Source organism: Panthera uncia (genome assembly GCF_023721935.1).
Source record: "Panthera uncia isolate 11264 chromosome D3 unlocalized genomic scaffold, Puncia_PCG_1.0 HiC_scaffold_8, whole genome shotgun sequence".
NCBI classification, from domain to species: domain Eukaryota; kingdom Metazoa; phylum Chordata; class Mammalia; order Carnivora; family Felidae; genus Panthera; species Panthera uncia.
Genome location: NW_026057586.1, coordinates 24,792,464 through 24,803,019, shown reverse-complemented (window position 1 = coordinate 24,803,019; position 10,556 = coordinate 24,792,464). Strand labels below are relative to the sequence as shown.

Here is a 10,556-nt window from a genome sequence, read left to right as displayed (position 1 = left end):
TAGTGAATATTCTTAAACATCAGAACACATAGATTTACTTATCTTATTCTTTTTATTTTAAAAGAAAGGTATTTTTACATTTATTTATTTATTTTGAGAGGGGGGAGGCAAGTGAGCAGGGGAGGGGCAGAGAAAGGGAGAGAGAGAATCCCAACCAGGCCCCACACTGTCTATGCAGAGCCCAGTTCGGGGCTCAAACCCATGAACCCACGAGATCATGACCCGAGCTGAAATCGAGAGTCGGATGCTTAACTGAGCCCCCCCGGCGCCCCCCCCCACCCCCCCCCCCCCCCTTATTCTTTTTAAAGGCTGTACAATATTCTACAGCATGGATGCTCTATAATTTAATTTTTTGTGACATTTTAGAGAATTAAAACCAAGATGAGGTCTCCATTCACTTACGATTTACCTTCCGGATGCCTGAGCCTGTTCCCAGCAGACTTGGATTGAACTGAATCTGCTGCCGAAACCCATGTGTGGCTGGAGTGACCAACCCCTTTCTGGATTTCCCATTTTCTCACTCCCTCTGGTCTCGGCTGTATTGCTAAGTCTTGGCCCCTATTGGCTCCCTCTACTCTGATGCTCCGCCCTTTGGATGTCCCGCCCTGTCATTCAGTCTTAAGACTGTAGCCCTCTCCCAATGTGATAATATTCAAGTAGCCCCTGCAAAGCTTGGAGGTCCAGCAAGGACCTCTGTCAGATGCTGGCATTCCTTAAGACTAGTAGTGTTACTGAGGAGGGGGTGGCTTTGTCAAATTTTTCCTAAGGTCCTGGGATTTACCGGGCTGTTGGCTGTAGCTTCCGGTTACAAGAGATAGGACGTACCGTGGGCATGGAAATCCCAGTTACGCTCCTAACTTCGTAACCAACCGATCATGTGACTCTGAGCAAATGGTTTCATCTCTGTGGGCTTTGAGGGCACAATGTATATTTGATGAGAGGCTCATCCTGCCCGTCCCCCCCTCCCCTAGCAATCACGGAAGTGGTGAAATGTGAGCACGAGCGGGCCGTACACCTCTTTGTTGACTCCCTGGTGAATCAGGACAAGCCGAGTTTTGCGTTCCAGTGCACGGACTCAAATCGCTTCAAAAAGGGGATCTGTCTCAGCTGCCGCAAGAACCGTTGTAACAGCATTGGCTACAATGCCAAGAAAACCAGGAGTAAGAGGAACAGCAAAATGTACCTCAAAACCCGGGCAGGCATGCCCTTCAGAGGTAACCCTCTGTCCCCACAGTGTCCTGAGGAGGGACCTTCGTCCTTTCCCTTTGTCTAATACCATGTTGTGGAGCAGGGCACGTCCCAGCCCAGGAGTGTGGCAGGGCACAATTAAACCAAATCATTGCAAATCAACGATGTTGTGCGTGCCCTAGGAAAGTCAATCTTTAAAAATAAATGGTGAGGACTCCTTTTGTGATGAAAACCATCGCTCCATGGTTGCAACATCAGTATCTTAAATTTGTATTGAGACGGAAAATTGTCATTTCTTTGCAATTAACTTTTGCAAAGCTATTTCATATTTTTCTCATGATCGTCACAACAAATCTGAGGGAGGACCGATAGGGCATCAAAATGAGGTCTTGCATTTTTACAACATGTGAGAAAACCATAGGGTTTTGCCTATGGTATTTTACATGTGAGGAGGCTGGGGCCCAAAGCGGTTAATACCTTGGTCCTTAATTCAAGGTCACACAGCTAGAAAGTTGCTAGGTTGGAATCCCCGAAAGAGTCACTGGACTCCAAGTTTGGGGCTCCTCCTATACTGAGGTGATCCCTTATGCCATTGGACTGAAGATGACAAGAGGGAGGCTGGGCTGGACCAAAGGGACATTAGCCCCTAAAAACTCAGTGTCGTGAGTGACTCAGTTTGGGTCAGCGTGTCCCGAGATGACCGGCAAAGTTCACAAATGCCTTTGTCCCACTGTCTGTGCAGTTTACCATTATCAGATGAAAATCCACATCTTCAGCTACAAGAATATGGGAGACATCGAACCCAACTTTTACGTCACCCTTTATGGCACCAACGCGGACTCCCAGATCCTGCCTTTGGAAATGTGAGTCCCGGGCTCCCTTTAATGAGTTCAGGACCGAGAACGAGTCCGGCTAAGAATGAGTGAGCGTGGGAGCGTGCGAGCCAGTGCAGGGGAGTGCAGCCTGAGTGCCTGCGGGAGGGGCTGGGTGGCTCTGTGGTCCACACTCTCCACCAAGCCCTTGACTCAGACCCTTTCTGGGAAGGATGCTCCAGGATGAATCAGCAGCATGAGAAACTGCTGGGTCAGCTGGACAGAAACTGTTGCTTCGTTTCAGGCAACGCCTGACACCTGGGGCTCTGGGAAATTTGGAACATAAATGTTATCCCTGCACCGTTTCTAATGATCTGTGGGAGGGGCACATGGCGACCGGTATATGTTTGTTAAGCGCACGCGAGGTACACGGCGCCGTGCCAAGTCATGTTGGGACTGCAAAGTAATGTCCTCAAAGTACTCACTTCCCAGGGCTCAGGGTCTAGCTGGGGGACCAGGTATGTATGCACACACTCACCTCCATAAATGGGATGGGACAGGTCCCCCCAAGGGTCACATGATGGGGACAGGCAGGAAGGGGCTGGGAGTTCAGAGGGAGGTGAGCGTCTGTGGGCTCAATTCTCTGCAGTCACCATGTGGCAGGTGCTGCCACCGCGTCACCCCACACGGTGGGGCAGTTTTCCAGGTGGCCAGGCGGTGAGACCTGCTCCTATCTCCCCTTGTAGAGTGGAGCAGATCGGGCTGAATGCCACCAACACCTTCCTGGTCTACACCGAGGAGGACCTTGGAGACCTCTTGAAGATCAAACTCACTTGGGAGGGGGCAGCTCAGTCCTGGTACAACCTGTGGAAGGAGCTTCGCAGCTACCTGTCCCAGCCCCGCAGCTCTGAGCGGCAGCTGAACATCAGGCGCATCCGGGTCAAGTCTGGGGAGACCCAGCGGAGGTAAGGGCTTCGCGACCTTTCTTTTGCCGCACCTTGTCTTGGCTTGGAGGAAGGGGGGCTTCTCCTGGACGGGGCTCCCTATGAGCACTGCCCTGATGACCTGTTTGCTGTGGGGTCCACAAAACCAAAGCCTTCGCTTGCCCCTGTGCCGAGCATACCAGAGTGTCAGGCCTACGGAGCCCCCACGGCTGAGGTCTGCAAGAGGCCCTGATTTCCCCAGACCCTTTGAGCATTATATCCTTCCTTCCAAGGCTCTGAGTCAAGGGTATGGGGTGGGGCCCTGACGTCAAGTCACAGAGAATGCTCTATGCCCTGCCAGCGGGCAGTTCCCCAACGAGTTTTAACCTCAGGCTTAGAGTGAAAACTCTAGACCTTTATGTATCATCCCCTAAAATGGCGCCTTGACTCTCTGAGCAAACTTCTAAGCAGAAGCCAAGGAAGCCCGTGGGACCTTTGTCAAAAGAGGAGGGTTTCCTCAGCCATATCTTTCTGCAGACCGCTAGGAGGTCACCGCCAGCCTGGGGATGATAGGAGGCAGGCACCACCCTCCTTGTACCTCATCTGGTATTTTCCCCATCACGGTTCTTCATGTGTCCTGTTTCCATCCATCGCCTGCGGCATAGTGTGGCCTTAGGGGGAGAGAGGCGGGGGTCCCTTGTCTGAGTGATTCTGGTCTAGAAGTCTGTGAACTGGGGAGAGCTGAGGCCTCTTTGCACCCTACCCCTGTCGCTGAGTTACAGTAGATGTATTCTCCAACTTGACTAGATATTATGGAATCTCCGTCCAAAGTGTTTAGACCAATACAATCTAAAAGTGAGAGCCCCCTTTTCCTTTCCTCCTCACCTACACTGGAGGGGACACTCTTGCCATTCTGTTGGGTGTGAACTGGTCCCTTACTGTTGCTTTAACATGTTTTAATTTCCTGGTTGAGATGAGATGGCTCACCTCTTTATATGTTTATGGGCCATTTGGGCTTTCTGGTAAAGGTTCTTTTGTTTTTAAATGTCTATTTATTTATTTTGAGAAAGAGAGAGAGTGGGAGGAGACAGAGAGAGAGAGAGAGAGAGAGAGCGCCAACACAGGCAGGGAAGGAGCAGAGAGGGGGAGGGACAATCCCAAGCAGGCTCTGCACCATCAGCACAGAGCCTGAGGCGGGGCTTGAACTCATGAACCGTGAGATCATGACCTGAGCCAAAACCAAGAGCTGGACACTTAACTGAGCCACCCAGGCGCCCCTCTGGTAAAGGTTCTTAAACCTGTTCTGCAGGTGGCGTTCGTCCTTCCCATCGGCATCAGGATCAGGTATCCCGTACATTGGTCAGTCGTGGGGTCATACGAACGCCACACCACAGAGGCTGCGGTAACCCACGTGGTTTGGCTGTACGTTAGAGTTGAAATGGTTATTAGACTAGTGATTTTTTTCTGCGACCTTGGTTGAGCATTTTCTGACTCACAGCTGCATCCAGTTATGCTTGTTGATGGGTGCTTACGAGCACCCCACTGGAGGTACATTGAATTCCTCCATTTGAGGAGACCGTGGTCCACCATAGATACGGGAATCCATGAACAATTCGAGGCAGTGTATGATGCGTAAAATAAGACGACACATTTATTATTAATTCCATGCCGTGCATAGGAATGACAATAGCAAAGGCAACACCGATAAAACAATATGCTTTTCTATTAAGGTCAAGGGCTTGGGCAGTCAGGGAGACTTCAGAGAGGCTATGCCTTGAAAGGCAGGCAGCCTTTTGGATGGACAGACAGGTGGAAGGTGTGATCAAAGGGCTGCATGAACCAAACCACGGGAGATGTCAGAGTGGGACATGGCAGCAGCAATGAGGGGTTCTGAAGATTCTGAGTCAAGGTTTGGCATGATGAAAGCCCTTTTCTCCTCACTTGGTCCACTTTGGATCCAGAAAGCACCGTCTGGCTAAGGCACAGCAATGTGCCTCCCCCACTTGAGTTTTGGCTACATTAGTGCTTTCTTCTTCCTCCTAGGTTGACCTTTTGTGTGGAAGACCTCGACCACACCAGCATATCCCCCGGCCAAGAGCTCTGGTTTCACAAGTGTCGGGATGGCTGGAGGATGAAAAATGAAACCAGGTAACCAGGGACTTTCTCATAGGGTCATGCGGTACCTGTCAGGTCACCTAGCATGTGCTGGATATGGGTCTGGGCGCTTGGGATGTAGCAGTGAACAGACCAGATACAGATCTCCTCTTTCGTGAAGCTGACCTGTTGGGAAGAGATAGACCAATCCATGGAATATGCAGGATATCGGAGGGCGTTTGTGTCCCTTTGCCCCTTGGTCCAACTCCCCTTCAAGATGTTCACAGACCATGGTCCTGCTGGAGTCAGGCCATCTTAGGTTGAACTTCTCCATAGTGACAGGGGCTACACAGGAAGATTCCAGGGCTCCTAGCTTCCTTCTGGGTGCCAGTTTGGAGTGGGGACCCAGGTGGGAGGGAAAGGGGAAGAGCATGGTATAATCCCCATTTTTAGGTTTTCTGGAGCCTGGGTGGGTGTCAGGGATAGTGATCAGCTCTCCCCCTTTTGGAGAAGCAGGAGTGCTCATGTGTATGACACTGAACCAGACAAAAGGCACGTCTTGATTCTGTGTCCCATGACCCCATGCCGGAGTCCCATTATTTCAGATTTGAGGAAGGCAGATCTCATGGTGTGAGGCGGCAGGTGCATCCAAAAGGGAAATTCATCACAGAGTCTCTGAGCCTAAACACCTGCTTCTGGAGGACGGAGATGGTCCCCTCGATGGCTTCCACCACTTGCCCCAACTGAGATTCTGTATAATAATGCAGCCTCCATACACCGAGCACACGACATGTGCCCACCTGTGTTTAGTGCCTTTTCTATGTTAGCTCATTTACTTGTATCACCAGCCCCATGACATTGGTGCTGTTAACCCTGTGTACTGTTGTGGACCCTGAGGCTCAGGGAAGTTAGGTCACTCTTTCCAGCTCCCCCAGCAGGCAATGGTAGAGTGAAGATTTGATGTTGGTTTATTTTAAAGCCCGTACTCTTTCTTTTTTTTTTAATTAAAAATTTTTTTTCATGTTTATTTTTGAGAGAGAGACAGAGCATGAGTGGGGGGGAAGGATCAGAGAGAGAGAGAGAGAGAGAGACCCAGAATCCAAAGCAGGTTCCAGGCTCTGAGCTGTCAGCACAGAGACTGACATGGGGCTCAAACATTCAGGATGTGAAATCGTGACCTGAGCTGAAGTTGGAAGCTCAACTGACTGAGCCACCCAGGTGCCCCGTCTGTACTCTTTCTTGAGCATGGAGGGTTCACTTACTCAGATAAATCACCTCATTTTGATCTGGGTATCAATTATCAAGCAGCTGCACCCATTCGGGGGGCCCGTGTGATGAGCCCTCTGCCAACCCTGGGGACCAGGCTTCATCCTGGCTGCTCTGTGTCCTGTTCAGGATCACCAGCCTGATCACAAGCTTGGTGATCACAGGACGTGCAGGATTCTGAAAACTGCCCATCGAATGGCTCAGTCTAGTGCAGGCTCATAGGATATTCTGCTATAATAATAACTTTAGTTCTTTACGTTCGTATTCAGATTATTACCTTTCCAAAGTGCTCCCCCGTGCATCAATTTCATTGATCCTCAGAATAGCTGTGTAGATGGTACACACCCAGGAAGGATCACTGTTCTTATCATTATTGTTATGATAACATATCTTATGATAAAACATTTTCTTCTTCTTTTCCGCTCGGGAACTTTGTAACAGCTGAGGATGTTATGTTGATACTTATGTAATGTTAGTACCTCATCCCACCTCATTGAGAAAGCCGGTCATTACCCTCAAAAGAACATAATGCGATAGAAGCCTGAGTCATGCATCGACACTAGGAAGTTGTGACAATCCCTAGACATAGGTTATGCCTTCGGTATCCTCTCACCTGATGTGGATGCGGTTCACCTATTCACCGATAAAGAGACTGAGGTTCCAAGAGGTTCAATTGCATGTTCATGTAGCTGAGACTAGAATCAAGATCTCTGGATTCTGTCTTGCCCCCTTCCTGCCACCCTACAGTTGCTCTCGTATTTCTGGATCAAGGCAAAGAGGATCATGGATAGTTTTCCCTGCATTTGTGTGTGTGTTTGTGTGTGTGTGTGTGATAGGTGTGTAAGAAAGCTTGAACTTGTGGCAAACAGAGCACACCCTCAGTACAGGCTGCACGTTTGCCGAGCAAGCCAGGTGAAGGTGCCAAATATCTCTTACATGGTTCCTTTCAGCCCAACTGTGGAGCTTTCCTGAGGGGCCAGCGAGGCCCACTCACACCCGCCTTCCAGACACATGGAAGAAAGTTACTGCTGAGGACCCACCTGATGGAAGGACCCCTCTTGGCCTTGACCCTCAGGCACTGGCAAGAGACTGTTTGCTGGGCCCAGGACCTTACCTCCTATGACTGTTGGGACTTCTCGCCGGAGGGGACCATACGCTGCTGTTCCTGCTGTTCCTGCCGCTCTAGAATTGCTCTAACTCCAGACCTGTGTGCAAAGGGTCGGACGCCCGGGCCTCCTGCGCACACTGCACTGGTTTCTGGGTGACTGGATGAGCCTGTGCTTCGCCTGACAGGGGACACTTGTGAAAGCGCATGGAGGACTGTCAGCTGCCTGATCTGAATGGCGGGGAGAGGTCTTTCCACTGGGAGCTGACTCGTGTCAGGATGGGCAGACCCATGATCTCATTTGCCCAGAGGGAGGGCAGTATAGATGTGGGGAGGTGGCGAGGCCCTCACTGTTGGGGTTCGGTGGGCTGCATTGATCAATAATCATTACATTGCAGGCATTCCGTCCTGCTCCCCAGCTTACTCTCTAAAGCACACATCATTGGGTGTCTTGGTTTTCCAGTTGCTTATTGTTTGATTGGACAGATGTTTATTAAGCACTTAAACTTGATTAGCACAAGGCAGTAGACGTATTAGTAAACCTTTCCAGACTCGGAATCTAATGGAGCTGGGATTTCTAGTCTCCCTTCCAGTTTAGATGATCCAGGAATATACATGGGATGAAGGGCACAATGGACACCGGGAGGGCTACAGGGTGTAAGCCTCGGGGGTCCGAGGCTTGAAGTGGTTTCAGCTATTTCTTGTTAGTTAACGTGCACACTCCCTGTAAGAGCGACATGTTTGATCACTTGCATGGAAACGAGCAGAGTGCCACACGTGCTGGGGATGGAACAGTGTCCCATCTCCAAATGCGATTGCTTCAGAGCAAAATCTCTTCTGCTTGGGGAGGTAGAAGGCATCATATATCTATTATATGTATCTGTTCATACAGAAACCAGCACCTGTCAAACAGAGCTGGCGCTAAGATTCAATGGAATGCCTTTTCCTCTGTGGAATATCTTGCTCTAATAGCAGTGCCTTCTCTGTGTTGAACTTAGAAAAGCCTCCAATTGTAGATCTTGACATAAATGAATATATGCGATATCTGAGAAACTGGTTTATACTTTTCAAAAGATTTGCATGTGCATCACTTCGCTGGAGACTCACAAGAGGAGCGCAAGGCAGCTAATGTCTGTTTTACAACACGCAGGCTTAATGAGGTTCAGCCACATGCCTAGATTTATATCCCAGGTCGGTGGTGGAGCCCGGTGAGGACCCAGATTTCCTGGAGGCAAAGTCCGTGGTATGTTCATTCCTGCGACTTCCTCAAGATGTCTGCAGCCTTTTCACCCCGATATGCCTCAGAGGTGACAAACAAGGAGCTGGTTTTTGGAGGCACCCATTAAACCATAAACCCTTATATTAGTATATAGCCAGGAGAAAAAGAGGTTGGGCTTTTTATGGACGAGATTTATTTGGAAGGAGGTGTGATGTCAAATTGGGGAGAAGAGTGATTTTTCTTTGTACTTAGGTTTTTCGAAAGATGTTGTTTTAACCTATGTTGTGCCAAAGTTGTGTGATTTTCAATGCCAAACTTTTGAAGACGTAACCAGTCAAGTCTTAGTTCAAGGTGTTTTCTTAAATTGTGTGCTTCTTCTGTTGCTTCTGTGAATGCTTTCTAGCCAAAGTGGAGCTTCTGTTATTGGCCATGCCTCCTGATTACTTCTGCCTTCTGTTTTTAGGAATGGAAGCCTCGGGAATCAAATCCTCAGTGGGTCCTGTATTTATACATTTGGCTTGAAGCCTTAGTTGTATATAATGATGCTTTTTTTTTTTTTTTTAACACTTAGAGTACTATTTATTTCTCCAGTGTATATAATGTATAAAACCAAATATATGGTTAGTTTTTATTTTAAAATTAACCAATTTCAAGATTAAACATTTTTAATAGGAAAATAATAAAAATCTATATAACTCTTTGTGGTCTGGACTCTCAGTTCTTAACATTTGAAAGAATTATGGCTGCCCAAGCCTAGAGTTTGACAAAAAGTGACCTACATATAAGCTATGATCTCTATTTGGTACTAATTATTGGTAGGAATTGGGCAACAGCTTCTTTCACTAAAGAACAAGAAGGAAAACTGTTTGAATGGCAGAAGTGCCTGAAGTATATGTTAGGAAAAAGGAGGGGTGGCTGCACGTTGGTGCACATTGCATGGGACCCAGATAACAGTAACCTATGCTGTAACTATGCAGGTAGAAACTGAATTCTCTATTTTATTAAAGTCTTAGTTGGTATTGAGGCTCGGCTCCTTAAAGCAGGGTCCAGGCTCTAAGTTTTTGCTGTTCCAACCCCAGGGTGTTCGCTTCATCCCCACAATCCAAAGTGTCCCCCGTCAGGTCCCCTTCCAGCCCATGAGAAGGAAGAGGAGAAGAATATTGAAATATTCTTGAACTATTATTCTTGAACTATTTCAATATTGAAAATATTGAACTAGATGAAGTTCATATTTGTCAAACTCTGACATCTCTGTCTTATGCCTCTTGCTTTCTTCACTACACAATATCAAGGGCACTTCTCTTGTTGCAATAGAGCTTAATGGCCATTTTGTAAATGGCCACAGAAATGTCCATACAGTGAGGGGACCATCATCTTTTCCTTAGCTGTCCCTCCATGGCTGGTCATCAGGTCCACGTTCCTTCCCTGCCCCCTGCGTTCCCCTGGTGCCTCCTTTCCTACTGCACACTCTCATGTGGCTGCAAGCACTTCCCCTCCCCTGCCCCTCGGACGTTCCCTTTTCCAAATTTACTTGAGTTTCTACTCCCTCGACCCAAGCCCTTGTTTATTCGGTGTAGCTAACTCCCAAGAGGGATTGTTGGAAGCTTTCAACTCAGTCATGCTAATGTATCAATGGCTAGTAAGGTTTTAGCCAGTCCAGAGTCATTCCCATTGTCAAAATAGGATGCTTGTTAACCCAAATTAATCTTTGATTTGCACTGAGGTGGCAGGGCAAATCAAAAGGAAGGTTTCCTGTTAGGGCAGGAAAATATTGGGTCAGGGTGGTGGTCCTGCTTGGGAATCTTTCCTCCAAAAAATATTGCTGTTTTGCGCAGTTGATCCCCTGCCTTCACTCCTGACCTATAGCTCCCGGGAGCACCTGTATTTGTTTTTTCCCTCCCCCTCCTCCCCAATAGTTTCCATGGGGGCAGTAGTTGCCATGGAGAAGT

The 10,556-nt window shown here is 48.4% G+C and overlaps 1 protein-coding gene across 1 annotated transcript in view; it reads left to right on the top strand.

The window, feature by feature from the left end:
* The window catches only part of LIPG (lipase G, endothelial type), a 25,254-nt gene extending 15,955 nt beyond the window's left edge, over positions 1-9,299 (top strand). Inside the window, exons 5-9 of the mRNA XM_049620083.1 lie at positions 972-1,214; positions 1,931-2,051; positions 2,747-2,965; positions 4,967-5,071; positions 7,234-9,299. Coding sequence (XP_049476040.1) covers positions 972-1,214; positions 1,931-2,051; positions 2,747-2,965; positions 4,967-5,071; positions 7,234-7,255 — 710 coding nt within the window. The 3' untranslated portion in view covers positions 7,256-9,299. The remainder of the gene's footprint in view (positions 1-971; positions 1,215-1,930; positions 2,052-2,746; positions 2,966-4,966; positions 5,072-7,233) is intronic.
* Positions 9,300-10,556: the final 1,257 nt, after the last annotated feature.